Source organism: Cavia porcellus, unplaced genomic scaffold, assembly GCF_034190915.1.
Source record: "Cavia porcellus strain 051 isolate PalLab524CR breed Dunkin Hartley unplaced genomic scaffold, mCavPor4.1 scaffold_14, whole genome shotgun sequence".
In the NCBI taxonomy this organism is placed as follows: Eukaryota; Metazoa; Chordata; class Mammalia; order Rodentia; family Caviidae; genus Cavia; species Cavia porcellus.
Genome location: NW_026947497.1, coordinates 25,144,330 through 25,163,182, shown reverse-complemented (window position 1 = coordinate 25,163,182; position 18,853 = coordinate 25,144,330). Strand labels below are relative to the sequence as shown.

General features: G+C 39.7%; 1 protein-coding gene across 1 annotated transcript; it reads left to right on the top strand.

Annotated features, from left to right (window-relative positions):
* The first annotated feature begins 730 nt into the window (after nucleotides 1–730).
* Pgrmc2 (progesterone receptor membrane component 2) lies at nucleotides 731–16,423 on the top strand. The gene is made up of 3 exons (XM_005006777.4): nucleotides 731–1,171; nucleotides 13,281–13,436; nucleotides 15,104–16,423. Exons 1-3 carry the CDS (start codon nucleotides 754–756, stop codon nucleotides 15,199–15,201), a joined length of 672 nt encoding a protein of 223 aa, XP_005006834.2. The 5' UTR covers nucleotides 731–753; the 3' UTR covers nucleotides 15,202–16,423.
* The last annotated feature ends 2,430 nt before the right edge of the window (nucleotides 16,424–18,853 follow it).

Sequence of the window (18,853 nt, the reverse complement as noted above, 5' to 3'; positions counted from 1 at the left end):
AGCCACCACCGAGGCCCAGGGTCCCCAGCACAGCGTCCATTGCAAAGGGCAGCCTCCGGCCTCTTCAGAGCTTCGGGCGCACCCGGCCTCCCGACCAGCGAGACTGAGACCCTGGCAGACACGCACGTCCTTTATCAGTTTGCACCTCGCAGTAAAACTGGGTCCCGGCCTGTGATAAACCAACGATCCGCGCCCTCCACGATGCGTCCCCCCAGCCGCCTCCACGCACGTGGAGCTCCCGGGCGGAGCGAGGGCAGAGGCGGGAGTTCGCGGGCGAGAACACAGTCCTGGGAAAGGAGACTGCCCCAGCGCACGCGCACAGCGGGACCGGCTCCGCGTGGCTCCCGGAGGTGCTCCCCAGGAAGGGTGAGCGCGTGGCGCTCCGGAACCTGCGCACGCGCTGTGCTCTTGTCCCGCCCTGGTCTTTGCGCGCGCGCGCGAGGCAGCGAGACCACAGCATCTGTTTGTTCTTCAGTCCCGCCCTACTCGTCTACCTCACAGCGTGGAGGCCGGGAAAGAGAGCGGGGAAATGTGGGGCGAGGTGGGCGGGGAGCCGCACGCGAGCGCGGCCTGCAAAAGAAGCGAGGGGAGGACGAGATCCGAGACGTTACCCAGTTAACGCCCAATCAGGAGCAGGCTCGACCCCGCCCCTTCCCCCCACGCGATTGGCTAGGGGGCCCAGGTGGGAGGGGCCATTGTGGGGTTGGGGAGGGTAGGGGGCGGGGAGTAGGAGGAAGGCGCTGGCGGGCAGTGATGGCGGCGGGTGATGGGGACCTGAAGCTAGGCACCCTGGGGAGTGGCAGCAAGAGCGGCAGCGACGGCAGCAGCGGGAGCCCAGGCGGCGCGGGAGCGGCAGCGGAAGGCGGCGGCTGGGCGGCGGCGGCGCTGGCGCTTCTGACGGGGGGCGGGGAAATGCTGCTGAACGTGGCGCTGGTGGCCCTGGTGCTGCTGGGGGCCTACCGGCTCTGGGTGCGCTGGGGGCGGCGGGGTCTGGGTGCGGGCGCGGGGTCGGGCGAGGAGAGCCCCGCGGCGTCCCTGCCGCGCATGAAGAAGCGGGACTTCAGCTTGGAACAGCTGCGCCAGTACGACGGGTCCCGCACCCCGCGCATCCTGCTGGCGGTCAATGGGAAAGTCTTCGACGTGACCAAAGGCAGCAAGTTCTACGGCCCCGGTGAGGAGGAGTTGGTGGGGAGGGGAAGACCCTGCACCCCAGTACGACCCACCTTCTGGCCGGGAGGCCCTCGGCCTCAGGGTGACTTGGCCCAGTTGTCTGGTGGCCCAGACCCGCGCCTTGGCTGCAGCACCTGGGACACCCCGCCCCGCACACGCCCCCGCCGTGGCCGTCCCGGGCTTTGCCCCAGAAGTCGGGGTCCCTGGGACGCCCGAAGAGCAGTTTCCAGCGTGGAGCTCTCTCGCGTCCCACTTGTCCTCGCACCTTTTTCTTGGGGCTGAATTTTTCAGATCTCCTAGGATTGTCGCCTGTCACGCTGGCTCTTAGCTTTCTGATCGTTGGGATGAGTGGGGGCAGGAGATAAAGACGTAAAGTTTTAGGCCTTGTAATGCACAATTTTCATTTCTTTACTCCTCTCTGCCACTAATCTCCCTTTTTAAAAAAAAACTCTCACTAGTCTCCCAAAGACCACGTTCAGGGAGGCACACGTAAGTTTCAAGTCCTCCCCCTCCCAGGCTGTGTTCCGGGCATATAACAAACACCTCGGACTCTTTATTAAACTAGTTTTGGTTCAGAGATTCTTCCAAGATTAACACTATATGTGGGATAAGAACAGATCAGAATGCAGATCTTATTAAAAACTGACAAGAGGGTTGGGGTGGAGCTCTGTACCCAGTACTCCTGTCTTTTTTAGTTTTCCTTTCCCTGTTTTTTTTTTTTTTTTTTTTTTTTTTTTTTTTTTAAATACCGAGTAAGAAGGCAAACATTCAGATAGGTAGTGTATGTTAACCTATCACAACTGAGGAGAAAGATTTAGAAAAACTAAATTCAGACCCCCTCTGCAAGTTGAAGATTTTTAAAACTGTGCTTTCACACGACTAAGTAGGATAGTTGAGTTACCAGGACTTTTACAAGTGTTGTTATAACACACTTTTGATTGTGCACATGAACTTCAGACTGATGGAACTTGTTGGCGTCCCATAAAATTGAACACAGTTGTGATCGTTGGTTCTGCCATGATAATACTAAACTTTTATAAAAAGTATCTATGCTGAGAATAATAATTTTAGACAACTAAAGTGACTTTTTATTGGAAAGAGTACATCCAACCCTTAAAGTCAAGGGAGGTGGCAGTCTGGAAACAAGTTGGTTTCTTCTTGGTTTACTCTAATAATGCATGAGATTAATTGACATTTGGAAATACATACTTATTATTTTGGTGTACAGTGGTTGGTTTTACAAGTACTTTGGTTTGTTGATTGAAATAGAGATAAGATGAGATTTTTGGAGTTGATACATTTATTTATTGTTTGTATTTTGTGTGTGTATACATAATTCAGTACAACCAAGTTATAGATAATTTATTATTTCCCATGGTTATGTAATGTTTCTTATATTCGATGAAATGGTTAATACTAGTTTTGTTATTTATTTACTTAAGAGCCGGTGGGACAAAAGGATAAGGCCAAAGTAGAATATTTAATCAGGCCAAATAAAGTACACAATAGTTTATAGCTGGTTAACACTTTTCCCCCACTGGTGTTAAGATTTGTGTTTGATGATCAGGAATTGTGTACAGGTTTAAACTTCTAATACAGAAATTTACTTGGCTAAAAGATCAAATGCCCTGTCTAAACTGACAGTGAAGCAAAGTGTTAAAGAATTGTATTAGTCCTCCTCCTCGCACAATATACCTTGGTGCACTATCTTGCAGATAGCTAAGGAAGAGGACAGCCTCCAATAGTAAATGGTCTGTCACGATTAAAACTTACAAGTAGTAGGTATGGAGCTGGAGATTCAGCTAAGTGGGTGCCTGCCTGGCAAGTGCAAAGGTCATGAGTGTGATTCCCAGGACCAGAAAAATAAATTAAAATTTAATGCTAACAAATATAGTTAATGCCAGCTGCTGAACTACATTTGCCAATATTAAATTTAGTAATAGGTCAGGCACTTGGCCAGCATGTGAAGAAAGTGTGGTCAAGTCAGAAACAATGAAGGGGGGGGGGGGGGGAAGGAATCAAGATTAGTTAAGCACATACCAGATCAGATCAAGTTATTTGTAATCTTCCCAGTTCCTCAGTGAAGGTGTTAAATATTCCTGCCTTGTGAATGAGGAATCTGAGGTTTAGGTAAATTAGCTTGAGTAGCATAGTTAAGTCTGATAAGTAGTCTAGATATGTTTGACCACAAAGCTTATCTATCATATCTAGTAAACTGCATTCAGAGATACACTTGTAAAGAACCTATGGCAGTTTTTCTTTTACCCTCCCTTGGCTCCTCTAAGGATTAAAGCTTCAAAGAAACATTCATGGCTTCATGTTATGCTGTCCAGTATGATGCCAACAAATGGCCAATTAAAATAATGAAATTAAAAATCAAGTTTGTGGGTGAGGAAAGTTACGAATCAAGTGCTCAGCCACATGGCTACCACATTAGGCAGCGCAGGTCACAGACTGGTGTATTTCTGTCTTCCCAGAGAGTTCTGTTGAGCATTGATTGTAGAGGTCAGAGTAGCAGAAAGAGGAGGAAACTCCACTTCTTGAGTTTATTATGTCGTTTAATTTGCAAACAGCCCTATGAGGCAAGTAATGTTACCATTTTATATCTGAAAATTGAAACCTGGAGAGTTTTTGCCCAAAGTCAAATTTAGTAAGTAGCAATACTAGAAACCAAACCCAGGTCTTCCTGGCTTACAGGCCAAGCTTTCCCTTGGTCGTTTTGCACATGTGGAGAGTCGTAATAGGCTTCAAAGCCTCCAACAGATAATATAATTTTAAGCAGTTTGATTAGCTGTTGTCATATCAAAAAATATTTTTATTCTTTCAAATGGCAAATGCTATACATTTGGCATTTTACATGGATTGTATTGTATTGTATTCCTGAAACTTAGAATATACTTTCTTATTCCTGAGTGTTCTTTAAAGTATAACAAAATAAAAGAAAACAAAAAAAAGTTTATCTAGCTTGTAAATTCCACTGAAAAGAAAAAAAGAGTCACATAAGAAATGCCCCATATGGTGCCTAATATTTAGGGGCTGGAGGCTGGGTACATTTGCATCCTTTTTAAAATTTCGCTTCAGTGTATTAATTTTTGTGTAACACTTTGGGTTTGCCAAATTGCAGTTGAAGCAGTGGTTGCAACATGAAGACCGGACCCAGCCTTGACCACTTGATGGGTGTCCTGAGTTGGCACTACCCCAGCGGTCAGCCTGTCTTCTTGGTTTGAAGCCAGCTTGGTCTATGATTTGGACTAATGGGCAGACACAACTATATCAGTAAGACAAAAGGATCAGCTCAGTTTTCTGAGGAATTGGGATATTTTGCTCAAATTTCTACTAGTCATTTCTATAGCTGATCCTTCTGATTTCAGTATCATCCCATGTTTCTAATGAGTTTGTTTTAGTTAGTAGAACAAATTACAAAAGCAGAGCTTAAAACAACTATGAGAGCAAAAGATTGTGCTCAAGAAGAAGAAGGATGTTAATTTAGAAACATCTGGAATTAGGGCTGGGGATTTAGCTCAGCAGGCATAAGCGCCTGCCTTGCAAGCAGGCAGTCGTGAGTTCGATCCCTGGTACCGATAAAAACGAAAAAGACCAAAAAAGAAACATCTGGAATTAACTGTTCAAATTCTTTGTTCTTTCAACAATCCCTCTATGTATCCATGGCCAACATCACCATTCTTGTAATATTTTAGAGTCTATATCTTGTCTCTAGATCTTAAGTATATTGTATTTCAGCTCCATTTTTAAACACTTAAGTATTCCCTGGATTTCATTACAGTAAAAACTTGGTGAGAAACTAAGTCAGTTGCATCTTCAGAACAGACACATACCTACCTTCATGCAGTTAATGATTTACCTATTGAACAAAACAATAGTAAACAAGTATTTCAATATGTAACTATATCCTGAAGGAATTAAGATTTATAAGTGGATAACAAGGAATTTTTTTTATTTTGGTTTATTGACACAGGGTCTATCAGTATGTAGTTCAGGCTGGCCTTGAACTCTCTGTGTAATCAAACTTGTGATCCTACTGTCTCAGCCTCCCTTGTGCTGGGGTTACAGGCATGCCCTATCACACCAGAGTAAGGGACTTTAGATTAAGTGCTTTAAAAATCTTGTTTATATTAGATTGTCAGAAAAACATGTTGACATTTAAACAAAAACCTAAAGATACCAACAATGAAGAAAACTTAAGTGTAGGAATGTCCTCAAGTCAGTTTATTGCTGTGCTTGTACACAACTGTACTGAACAAATTGAAGCTATCTAACACTAGATCTAAAACTGATCGTACTAGAAACATCATCTTTGAGGATTTTTCAGATTTTACTTTAGGCTTAATATTAGCTTAGTACTTTTTTTTTTTTTTGGTCCCGGGGATCGAACTCATAACCTCATGCTTGCAAAGCAGGCACTTACGCCGCTGAGCTAAATCCTCGGCCCTAGCTAAGTACTTTTTATTGACACTTTATTTTCAACCAATTTGTATCATGTTCTTATTTTTTTTCTTATTAACATGGTTTATAACATTGCTTCATTAAATCAACATTTTGTCTTTTAATAGCTAAATCAATTTATATATTTTGTGATTACAGATACAATCAAGTTTATTTCTACCACTTTATTTTGTGACTTCTCTTTATCATAAGTTTATAATAGTTCACTTAAAATTTTTTAGCCTTGCAATGGTGTGATAGCAGGACACACTCAGAAGAAACTGTCCTTCAAATCTTGACATTTTATATCTTCCTGAGCTGGTGACAGTATAATACTCCTATGAATATGGGCAGAAAGACAGCAAGCTACAACTCTTGTTGGCCACCTGGTCACGTACACAGTTGATACTCTACAGTGTACTCAGTTGCTAAGCTATCCTGTCCAGTAAATTGGTATGACAAATGGACTTTTATTTTTATTTCACTGTTTGAGACAAGGTCTCACACTGTAGTTCAGGCTGGCCTTCTACTCACTATATATCCCAAGCTAGCCCTGCACTCTCAGAGGTCTTCCTGCCTCAGCCTTCTCAGGAACTGCGATTACAGACATGCACTGCCACACCTAGCTCTTCTGGATAGCTACTTTGGTTTTTGTTGTTGTTTTGTGTGGTATCTTTTGGCTTTGAACTCCCTGTGTAGTCAAACTCCTTATCTTCCTGCCTCACCCTCCCCTGTGCTGGGAGTGTAGGCATGCATACCATACCCAACCCTTCCAGATAGCTTTGCATTCTATTTATTCTATCAATCTTTGCTTTTTGTGTTCCATTTCTTAGCTTTTTGATAATTTTAAGAAAATTTTCTGTATGTCTTCAGTCTCTTTTTGGGATACCAGTTCTTCCTGTGTGTGCTACCTCTGTGGTGGTTTGTTTCTTCACGTAGTTTATAATTTTTCTTTTGACTATCTTCAGCAGTTTCTACATTTTTGTTTCATGGGTTATTTACTGTAATCCTTGAATTATAGGTATACAAGTGTTCTTATACAGTAATTGGGGTATATTGGAAAACATAAAGTGTCATGTAGCTTTAAACTTACATGTTATTGGGTAATACATGCTGAGGATAGAAACTAGAAAAGGACACACAGTGAATAATAAATCTCCTTCCCGTAGTCACCATGTTCAGCTCCTCAGAGGCAAGAGATTGATTTGAGTATTGTTCAGAAGCTATCTGTGAAGCTGCAAGCATACGGCTATTCACCCTGTTCCATCCTTTGACTACATTGTGCCAGACATACCTTTAGCAATATTTTAATGTCTTGAGAGCCTTTCATATCTGTCTAGACAGCTATCTCATTGACAGCCCACTGTTAATATTTAAGTTGCTTCTAATTTCTTATTACATGATGGTTTAATATTCACACACGTGAAATTTACACATACGAGTAAAATTATATTCATAAATTCCAAGAGTTTAAAATTACTGAGGCTGGCAATACATTTTAATAATAGTACTTATTTCTGAGTTCCCTCTGGAGAGCTTGGACCAGTGCATCCTTCATGAAGATGCCTTTTTGTCCCCCTGGAGAAAATGTGTTATAAACTTCTTCGTCTTTTTTAGGATATGGCGTTAAATGGTAACTCAAGATTGTTTTATTTTACATTTCTTGCTTTCTGAGTCAGATTTTTTTTTTTTTTTTTTTTAAGTATCAGGTATCAAACTCGGGAGTTTGCATTTACCGGGCAGGTGCTTTGCTGCTGAGCTATCCCCAGCCCTGGGTGTCTTTTCAAAAACTTTGAGCTGTGGGTATAGCTCAGTTGCCATGATATTTCAATCATAGTATTAATCTACTCAGACTTTGCTACAAATATTTTTTTCTGTTCTCGTTTATGGTGCTTTTAAAGCATGCACACTTGTAAATTTATATATCAAATTTGCCTTTTATGACTGCTAAATTATGTTTCATACTTAAAAGGCGTTTTATCTAAAGGTTATTTTTAAAATCTAATTTCTGTAGAACTTTTTGTTTGCAGTTTTTTTAGTTCCATTTGGATTTTATCTTGCTTTAACATGTGAGGTGAAATTCCAACTGCTGCCACGTTGTTGTATTTTGTTTTTAATCGAAGTCTTACCAGTTGTCCCAATCATTTCTGGAATAATGCTCCCCCGAGTGTTTGATACATTATTTTCACTATTCAACTTCTATAGATGTTTGACTCCTTAATATTTTTTCACGTTAGAATTCTCATTTTATATGGGTTAGGTAAACTCCCACACATGGCATTGGTCAAGGATTTGTTGTTTTTGTTTTTGTTCTTTGTTTTGTTTTTTTCAAGACAGGGTCTCACTATGTAGTTCAGCTTGTCATTGAACTTAGTTTGTAGCCCAGAGCTGAGCTAAACCCCGGACCCCAGGCCTAGAATTATGTCCTTGTTCCTATGCGAGAAATCTGAGAACTGCGAAAATGGAGACTCGCCCAGCATCACTTGTTGGATAGATGCTCACGGTGCAAGCATTTTGTCTTAGAAGTGGTCTTTCAGCTTTACCACATTGTCTTGAATAGAGTAAGCGCTTTTTAAGTGTGTTTATTAATTTAACTTAATCGCGTTGGCTATTGTTTCATTTGTCCTCAGGTCCATCATGAAGTATATTTATTAGTTGACTTCACTAAACATTTTATATACTCATTTTTGTCCCTGGGCCCATCATAATCTTTATTTGAAATAAATATCAGAAAACACTTGTCAAAATAGACCAGAAAGCTGTAATGAATTAAAACTTCATCTTTGGAAGCTGTGGTTTTTAATTCATGAAAATACCTCAGATATTCATTGCAGAGTATTTATTCTCTTCGTAAGCTTTTTATTCTTTCCAGGAATATTTTCCCTCTCTAATCATAGTGCTATAATTACTGAGTTATCCTTTATTATACCTTTTATTTACTTCTTGCTGGCATTTTATATTTATTGAATTACTAAAAAACTGCTTTCAACGGGTGTGGTGGAGCTCACCTGTAATCCCAACACTTGGGAGGCCTAGGCAGGAGGAGGATTATGAGTTCGAGGCCAGCCTGAACTGCATAGTAAAACCCTGTCTCAAAAAGACCAAAAAACGGAGGGGAAACAAAAACCACACTGACATGAGCATATAGTTTTGTCATTTCAGGAATATGTCCACCCATTCTCCATGCCTGTAATAAAGTAAGTTAAGCAGTTTTAGGTACGGTTAGTAACTAAGTTTATTTTTTTTAATTTTGAAATTTAGTTTGCTTTTAAAAGCTAATAGTGATATTTAATTCTAACAATAACGTCACTTTTGTCTGTGTAGCTTTATGTTTTAAATTTTATCTTTGTTAAAAAAATTCACCTTTTTTTATTGTTGTTTTTGGTTTTGTACCAGAGATTGAACTCACAACCTCGCACTTCCAAAGCACGCACTTGGGCTGCCGAGCTAAATCTCCAGCCCAAAATTTATCTTTAAAATAATGTCTTGGGATATTTGCTGTGTGTGTACACTTAAGAGAATCTGCCTTTAATGAATAATGCTCATCATTTTTGTAGCAGGAATTTTCTTGAAATTGTCTTTTTTTCTATCCACATTATATTTTAGTCTAATAAAGCAATAGTATTTAATTCTCCTCATTATGATTAGAATGCAGATGTTCCTCAGTTTATGTGATCACTACCTCAAAAAACATTAGGTTCAAAATGCATTTAATGTATCCAATTTCATGAATACCTCAGTTTAATCTAGAATACCTTAGATTTGTTCAGAACATTGATTAGCCCACAGTTGACAATCATCTTATGTAAGGCATATTTTATGCTAAGGTGTTGAATGTCTCAGGTAGTGTATTGACTACTTTATCCAAAAATCACTGCTGATACCATATACTAGTATGATTGAAAAATAGGCTGAAATTTTAAATTGTATAGACACATTGCCATTACCCCCCCCACACACACACACACAAAAGCACACTTCCTCTTACTTGGAACACACTTACTTCATCATCCTTGCCACTTTCTGAAGCAGTTCTGAAGTCCTCTTTGATGTGTTTAGTTACTCCATCATGTCTGCTTTGATGTCTTGAATAGATTCAAAATGTTGACCCATCATGGTTGTTTTGCCTTTGAGGAAGACCAGCTGCCAGATGCCGTGAGGAAGGTGGGGAGGATACACTGACACTGCTGTGAGCCTGACTTGGCTTTGGGTGTCAGCAATAGCACTCCCCATGTGTTTCATCTCAGCCCTGAAGCTGCTCCTAAAGGAGGGCTTCCAGAAGGGCTTCAGAAAGGAGCAGAACAGTGCCGTTCTGTTTGAAGTGAGGCGGGCAGGGTGTGCAGAGAATTTGTGGCAAGGTTGTTTTTTGTTTTTTTTTTTGGGGGGGGGCGCTTGAGACCTGGTTTCACTGTACAGTTCAGGCTGGCCTTGGACTCACTTTGATGCCCAGGCTGGCCTTGAACTTGAAGCAATCCTCCTGCCTCTCAGCGCTGGAATTACAAGTGTGTGCCACCATACCCAGCCATCGGTGTGTCTTTACTGTAATAAATATTTTTAATTTAAACATGCTCCTTATATTTTGATGGCCCCTCGTACACTGTGGAGTATGAGTTTTTTCCTCCTCGTAATCCCACACGTGCTTGGGGGCTGTCACTGCCTGCAGTCACCGCCTGTCACTAGTTCCAGTGGAAGGTTGCATTTGAAGTATGATTTTATAAAGTCAAGAAACCATTAGGTCAGACCAGTGTTAGGCTGGAAGAGGGCCTTCTGTATTGATGTCTAAATGAGTCACTAGTCAAAAATAACCAGATAAATTTATATAGGACAGCCTTTACTTTTTTAGTAAATTATGCTGTACTAAAAACTTAATACTGTTTCAGGTTTGCTTTGCTAGGGCAGTGCCTTGTTATTTTAGTTTTATAGATGCCTAAGTATATTTATCAAAATATTTAAATTGGGACTTGTTATAAAAAAGGGTAGTTGGAGGGTTAGGGTTTGCTTCTGACTCTGTTAGTTCTGGGGAATACCTTTTATTAGACTGCAAATCCTCCCGTCCCAGAGAAGCCTGTCCAATTCTAATTGTACTCTTAATTTTATTGTCAAATTCTTTGATGATCTTACAGGAAAAAGTAAAGAAAACTATTAACCGAAAAGAATGTTTCAGAAGTTAAATGCTTCCTGAGGGAAATTCTAAACATACAAGGAAAGCAGCTTACTACTGTTTTGTAGAGTAGAGAAATACTCATTCTTTTCTATTGAAGAATTAACAAAACGTTTTATGTAGAATTTGGCTTGGATTATTAATTGTTGGCTTAGGTTTCTCTTACTAAGTCAGTTATCTAAAACCAGAAAAAGAGAACATGAAGTTTTGTTTTTATGTTTGTTCAGGATTGGGTTTTCTTTTGGGAAACTGGCCCAGAAATGTACTAGAGAATACATTGGTATATGTTAATACACTCAAAAATTGAGGATTTCCTGATTGCTTTTTTTATTTTCTGTTCATTTTTGTGGTGCTGCTGTTTACTAATTTTGCGGTGATTATCTTTTTTTTCTCTTTATATCATTTAAATTTGTTTTATGGTTTATACTCTGAAGTGCCTGAGTTAGGTTAACACTTGCAGGCCATAGAAGCATGTAATAATTCAGAATTCTAAGAAAAGCTGGGGTCTTTGGGGGTTGGTTTGTTTTGGTCTGTCTTTTAGAGACAGGGTCTCACTGTGCAGTTCAGGCTCTCCTTGAGCGCACTTTGTAGCCCAGGCTGTGGTCAAACTCACAATAATCCTCTTGCCTCAGACTCCCGAGTGCTGGGATCACAATTGTGCGCTACCTTGGCTGGCTCTTGGTTAGTGTTTGTAAATTTTAATTTAACAAGTATTCTAAAATTCCATCCCCCTGAAATTTGGTAATTAGCAGATGCTCCAGTTTCTAAGGTTGTCACTCCATCTTTGGGTTTGTGGATCCTCTGTGTGTTTTCTTAAGATACAGTGTCTGGAGTTATAAAACAGAAATAGTGCTTCCAGTCCTGTCAGTAAATTTAGGTATATTACTAAATATCTTGAGGCCTGGTTTTTCTTTTTTTTTTTGTCTGTCAAGTGGGGAAGAACACAAAATCTGTCTCTCCTATTTCATGAAACTCTAAAATAAAAGAGAAAAATGAGATTGCTGGAAAATTCTTTAAAACACAGAAACTAGCTGACTCCAGACATAGTGGCATATATCCCAGCACTTGGAGGCTGATGCAGGAGGATCTGAGTTTGACATCAGCCTGGACTACCAAAAAAAAAAAAAAAAAACCCTGACACTTTTCATTTGTAAGTTGTTATGGCCATGATCAGAGTTTTTTGCCCCTTTTGTGTTTTTTTACTGTTTTTTACTGTTTTCAAGTTTACAGGCATTGGTCCAGTCAGCTTTCAGTGGTACTTAGTATAGTGCTCTTAGATTTTCTATGTTGTTTCCCTGTTTGTTTACTTGTTATTAGAAAGTGCTTTATTCTAATAAGCTTTCTCATTCATGATAGCAAATTAAGACTTATTTCATCAGCCCAGAGATACAGCTGAGCGGCACAGCACCTGCCTGGCAGGCACAAGGTCATGAATTCAATCCCTAGTACCAAAAAAAGAGAGACTATTTTCTCTTTTTTCCTTTTTTCTTTTTTGTTTGTTTGTTTGGTTCATTTGCTTTGTTTTTGTTTTGCGTCTTTTTGGTACCAGGAATCAAACTCACGACCTCACACTTGCCAGGCAGGCACTGTGCCACTGAGCTGCACTGTTTTCTCTACACAACCTTTGTTATTATGGCTGACTTACAGATTCAAAAGAAATTTTATTTTGTAAAATTACTTATTTTGGAAGTAATCTTACTTACCCCCTGAGAGGGTGCCACCTCATTTTCAATGTGTTAATCTAGGACTATTCTCACAACTTGCTTCTGTTGCCTTAATGATGTTTGTATTAGTGTTCTGATAGTATTTATTTTTAAAACAGGTCACATTTTTGACCAGCATTTAGGAAAGATTGACTGAACATGTGAACACATGCTGGGCGTCAAACCTAGTTACTGTGGCTGCAAATGTGATATGGTCTCTGTTGTCACAGTTATAACCTACAGAGGACAGAAGAAAAAATTTAGGCCCTCAGCTCACCGGAGTCATCTTTTTGTTTGTTTTGTTTTTGTTGTTATTTTTATGACAAGGTCTCACTATGTAATCCAGGCTGGCCTCCAACTCAAGATGACCCTCCTGCTTCAGCCTCCAGAGTGCTGACATTGCAGGCATGCACCACACCTCGCTTCACACTGAGTATTTATGTAGTACTTGTCTGGTGGGTAGTCTGTTAGTTTGGATGCCACTAACAACAATTAGTAAAGCATTTCTTTTTAAGCAAACTGGCTCCTAAGCCAGACTTCTTGAGTTTCCTCTTTGCCCTAACTACCTCACAGTCTCTATTTTGAATATAGGCGCTGTGTGAAGTAGTTGGAATTTAAAGTTTAAGATTCCAATGAAAAGCTTTACTTTGGTCAAAAATTTCTAACAAATTTTCCATTTTCTTATTTATTACATATGCAAATTTTGAAATTAAGGCTTTGTACCAGATAGCATTTATGGTTAGAATTTTTAAATTTGGATGTTCTAAAATACTGTAGGCAATCTAAATGTTTCATTTTTACAGCGGGGCCATATGGAATATTTGCTGGCAGAGATGCCTCCAGAGGACTAGCAACGTTTTGCCTAGATAAGGATGCACTTCGAGATGAATACGATGACCTCTCAGATTTGAATGCAGTACAGATGGAGAGTGTTCGAGAATGGGAAATGCAGTTTAAAGGTACTTTCATTTTAAGTTCTTGACAAAGTAAATATATGTTCAGAGACAGAGTAAATATATGTTCAGTATACTATTCCACATGCTTAAGAAACTCAAGAATGTCAGTGGTTTTATTGCCATCATTTGATGATATTGTAAACATAGCTGGATATTAATGGTTATATATGGTGATTATTTGTAAAATATATAAAACTTGTATCAGCTATAAACCTAAAAGATTGACCAGGCAGTTGTGAGTTCAATCCCTGATACCCATAAAAAGGAAAAAGATAAAAAAACCTAAAAGATGGTGATACTTTTGGTCTTTTAAGTACTTGTTCATTAAGATACAGTGTTTTTATATTTTTTTAATTACAGACATATTCAAAACTGAATTGGTTGGTGGGGCTAAGTATAGATCACATGGCCCTGAGATCAATCCCAGTACCACCAAAGTGTTCATTAGTGATCTTTATATTGTAAAAGATGTTAGTTTTACTCTCCAACAGTAACAAGTATTCTTCCCCTGATTATACTTTCATGACACTACTTTTTACCTGTATGACACCGTGACCTATATATATGACCCCTGAATCTCTCAGAATAGCTATTTTGGCTTCTTGCCACTCGTACTGGTTCTGTTATATGAAATAGTCCTTTTATCTCATCCTCTCTACAGCTGATTTACTTAACCTAAGTTAACATCACTTATCCTAGGTTTCAATTTCTGACCAAGAAGCAAACGTGTTACCTACATACAAAACTTGAAATTAAACACTTACTCACCAAAAAGCAAAAGAAAGTTTTGTTTTGTTTTGTTTTGTTTTTAATTGGTACCGGGGATCGGAAAAAGAAAGTTTAAAAGAGGAATAATATCATACTAGAAGCCACATGCAGGCCTCTGTCACAGGGTGACCACTAGCAAATGAATTTTCATCTCTGCATTTAGTTTACTGCCTTGAGGACCACTGCTGTCCGTCACATGTCCAAAAATGTCTCGGTTGGATCTTTTAGCTCCAATAAAGTCAGCATTTCTTTTTTCATGGTCTGTACTCTAAAATATTAGCCCTAGGGTTTATTTTCTTTCCACTTCCATGCAAAATCTAATAGATTTTTTAAAAACTAGCATCATGTACAGGTCCAAATTCCCTATTGTTAATGTTATCATTAGATCTAAAGTGTACCAATTTGAAAAAAGAGAAAAAAGAAACTTAGAAATTCCCAGCATTGCCAGCTCATTTCTTCAGCTCCATAGCTTGGGCTATCAGGATTTAAAAAACAGTCCTGAGACCCACAGCGCACCTTGGGCCAGCTTCAGGCCTCTCCAGGCCTAATTTACGAGCCTGGGTTGGACAGCTGAGGTAGATGCCATCTGTGTATGTGTATGTATGTGTGTATATATATATATATATATATATATATATTATAAGATCTCCAAGTGATTCTGTATAGTATCTGATTAAGAGCCAATGATATGGAACACTGTCCTGCAGAAAATGATTCCCAGGCTTTATAATACTGTTTTCTTTTGCTCAAGCTTTGCATGTAAAAAGACCAGCCATGGTGAAGCATTAGGAAAGGTTTAGCTTATTCTGTACATTTCTAAAAGCACCAAGTGCCTGTCTTCCCTCTATAACAGAACAGTGAAACAATTTGGCTAATGATTTTCTTTTGCTGTATCTTTTCAGAGAAATATGATTATGTAGGCAGACTCCTAAAACCTGGGGAAGAACCTTCAGAATACACAGATGAAGAAGATACCAAGGATCATAATAAACAGGATTGAACTTTGTAAACAACCAAAGTCAGGGGCCTTCAGAACTGTAATTCTTACTCCCTTTCACGGAATGTCCAGTGTCTTTTGGTTTGATTCACCTGCTGCGAAAAATATTCGACAGATTGTATGCAAGATAAATGAGTCTCACTATGAAGATTTGAAACTAGACATTATGTGTGCTGCCAAACTCATTTGTTGCAGTTGTTTGTAATGTCTGGTGGGGCTCCGTCATCCTGAGAAGGAACAGACAGGCATTCTTAAACAGTACGAAAGCCACCAGGTTACTTTAGCTTTTCTTCCCCGCCTCCCTACCCTTCCCCATAACCACCCCCTTCCCGCTCCCTTCCCCATCCCCCATCAGACTTCATTCTCTCTCCTCTTTGTTTTTCCCTCTCTCCTTTTTCAAAATAATATCAAAGACAACCACATAGGTATTTGCAACTCAAGTGGACAAATCTCAAAAACCACTGCAGGCCTCCTGTGTCACATGCCGTGTCTTTATTTTAGCACTGAAGAGGGAGGGGCCTGGGCAGAGGAGGCTGGAGTTGCACCTTCATTTGAGTATTTCAGGCTACTGAAACATTAACAGTTCTATTCCCAAACTCTCCTTTTTGGGCTTCATCAGGAAAAAGGGAGAAATTGGGGGAGGGAGACAATTTCAAGTGGATTGAAATAAGGAAATTCCCCCAAGATCATTTCAAACCAGTTTTATCCCTCTCCTTCCTTCCCCTAGATCAAATCAATATTAATTGTGCCTTATTTCACAAACTCCATAGACTTGAATTATTTTTAGGGAAAGCCCCTATATGAATTTAGAAGTCACTACAAACAGCATTGAGACTGAGGTTGGAATATTCTATTGACCCACAAAACCTTGATGTCATTCTGTGTATATAGAATGTAAAAGGAATATTCAGTGTTAACTGCCATATATGTTGATATACACAAACTTAATTAGCATTGTGATGCCAAATGCATTCCCCAATGCTTTTTCTTTTTCAAAAAGAAAAAAAAATTGGAAATCAGATCAACAGCTCTTACCCCTTACAGAAGCTGCCTAACTTTAGGAGTCTGACGTTCACATCTCGCTGGTGTGGGCGCGTGGGGCCGCAGTGTGGATGTCTGTGTGGATGTGTCTGTATGTGTGTGAGTGCCTTGGAAGGGATTCTTTCTGCAGATACTGTAAATATAAGTACCGTTTTAATAAAGCATGTACAATAAACCAAAATAAGCTTGAGTTGGATTTTATATTGCAAAACTGTAAGTCAGTGCATTATGATATGGTAATAAGATTGTCCATTTGATTCACGATGAGGAAACCTCTTGGAAATGCAAAGCAGGCGCTGGTTAGCCAAGTTGTACACATTGTACCACATGCAGTGTAACTGTCGGAAGAAATTCCACTTTGGTGGAACATGAAAAGGTCTGAGAGTATTCAGGTAAGAATTGATTCATAAAAGCATACATATTTTTACTTTATATGTTGATGCCAACCGATTGGATTAGAAGTAATAGCACTCCAGGCAAAAGTTATGAACTGCAAAACAGTGAAAGATAATGTACTGATCTTATTAAATTCTTCCCTCAGTAGACTGAAGAGGTCCTTACTAAAAGCCCTACATATGTTAATCATGATTTCATCATGACAGTGTAAGTTCTGGATTGAGGACAGGTCACACCAAAATAATTTTCAGTCACCAGTTTTAAAAGAGTTCTGCTTAATAGGCATGATACATGCAAAAGCCATCAAAAAGGGAACTTGGGACTGCAGCAGTAAGCTGAAGTGTGTAAAATACTACATTCTATTCAATCTTGTGATGTTTTGTGGAAAAATTAGTCAATCTTGGCTGAAGAATGGTTGTGAGGACTTAAGAGTGTTGGGAAATGCTTTGTGTTTTTATGTATTTTCTAAAAAACATTTGTTAAAGTACATGTCCTCTGCAGTAAACAGATATATATATGTATATATATGAATTATTTGAGCCTACAGTTCAACAATAAACCTGCACTTGTGAATAGAGAAACCCTAAGTATTCATATAGTAAAAGCTATGTGGTCTGTTAAGAGTAATTTTGTGTTTTGGACTTCAAATAAACTGTGTTCTGTAGATAATCCCTTAATTCCAGTGAATGTTTCCCATTCCCAGGTGCTTCGGCCGGCTATTGGTGTGGGGCCACAGCCTTGGTGTGTGGTTCCTGTTGTGTTCCTGTTAGCCAGCATTTTTCAGATTTGTCTGATTATTTCAGATCATTTAAAATGCTCATACGATAGATTCTTGCCTCCCATTCCAGCCTGCCACCTGTGGAGCCAGAATCTTTGAGAGAAGGGCCTCAGGTAACGCTTGGGATTGGGCATACTTGAGAAACACCATGCATACTGAACTTTCCAAGTTACTGCATATTTGCTAGGCAACTCAAATAGAATTTACTGATAGGTAATACATTCAGTTTTGTATTACTTCCTAAACTTCCTTAGCTATCTGAGTTAAGATTTAAAATCTAATACATGACTTTAGAAAATAGCAAATTTTAATATTTTTTTTATCTTGCCAGCATCACCTTGGCTTATGTCCCCCGATAAAAGCTCTGCTGTACGTATTAGTCAGTTTCTCTGTACTAACACCCCATTCAGATACAGAGGTGGTTTTTAAAGACTTGACCGTGGTGCTATATATCTTCTTATGTTGTCCTGACGGTATTTCCACCCTTTCAGATATCTGCAGTCTGGCAACACACCCACCTCTACCAACAACCAAGGAACTTGACTTTAATATGTTGAATTAACACTAGAGAACTTATGTTCGCTGGGAAACGATATTGAATCACTCATCCAAGGATTCCACTTAATCTGTATTGATGAGTCCGTGCCACATAGCTAGTTGCTAGGAATGTGTGTCATTGACAAGTTAACACTAATTGCACAGAGCTTTTATAGACAAATAAATTGGCAATATTGTACCAAGAAAAAAATTCCTTTGAGCATGTTGAAAACAAGAGGCATGACTTAGAGTGATACTGATTGAATTACAGTTCTGACTTATCCCTTCAATGAAAATAGCAAATGCCTAAGGACAGCTTTTGAGTATGTTCCATTCCACCAAGGTCAGCTATTGTTTGGTAAGTGGTATTAATCTGACTTCGACCTATTTGGCAATGGCAAAAATGTTCAACTTGACTATTTTTAGGCTAAAAGCGTAATTCCTAGGCATTGTCAGGAATGACTGTCTCATCACACTCTTGAGTCACTGAGAGGAGGCCCTGCCCTAGCTGTCAGCTTTGCTTTTGTTCTGCCATCACTTGTCATGGGCAAGTCGTGCAGCTTCCTGTGATTACTCCATCCAAGGGCATGAGCTGCACAGGGGGCCGAGGCTAGGGGATTGCAAGTTTGAGCCAAGTCTGGGCAACTTGGTGACATGGTATGGTGATCCTGTCTCAGAAACTTACTAGAGGGATGAGAATATAGCTCAGTGGGAAGGCTCTTGGTTCAGTCCTCAGTACTAAGAAAAAAGCATGAGATACCCTGTGAGCTCTGGTTTATTCTCTGTTACAGCCACCAGGACCCAACTAAACTTCATGCAGCAGTGTAAGAAGTACCACAGTATTGGCACATGATTTTAAATGCTATAAAGTGTGATTTAAAAGGCTGTGTAATAATGCATCTA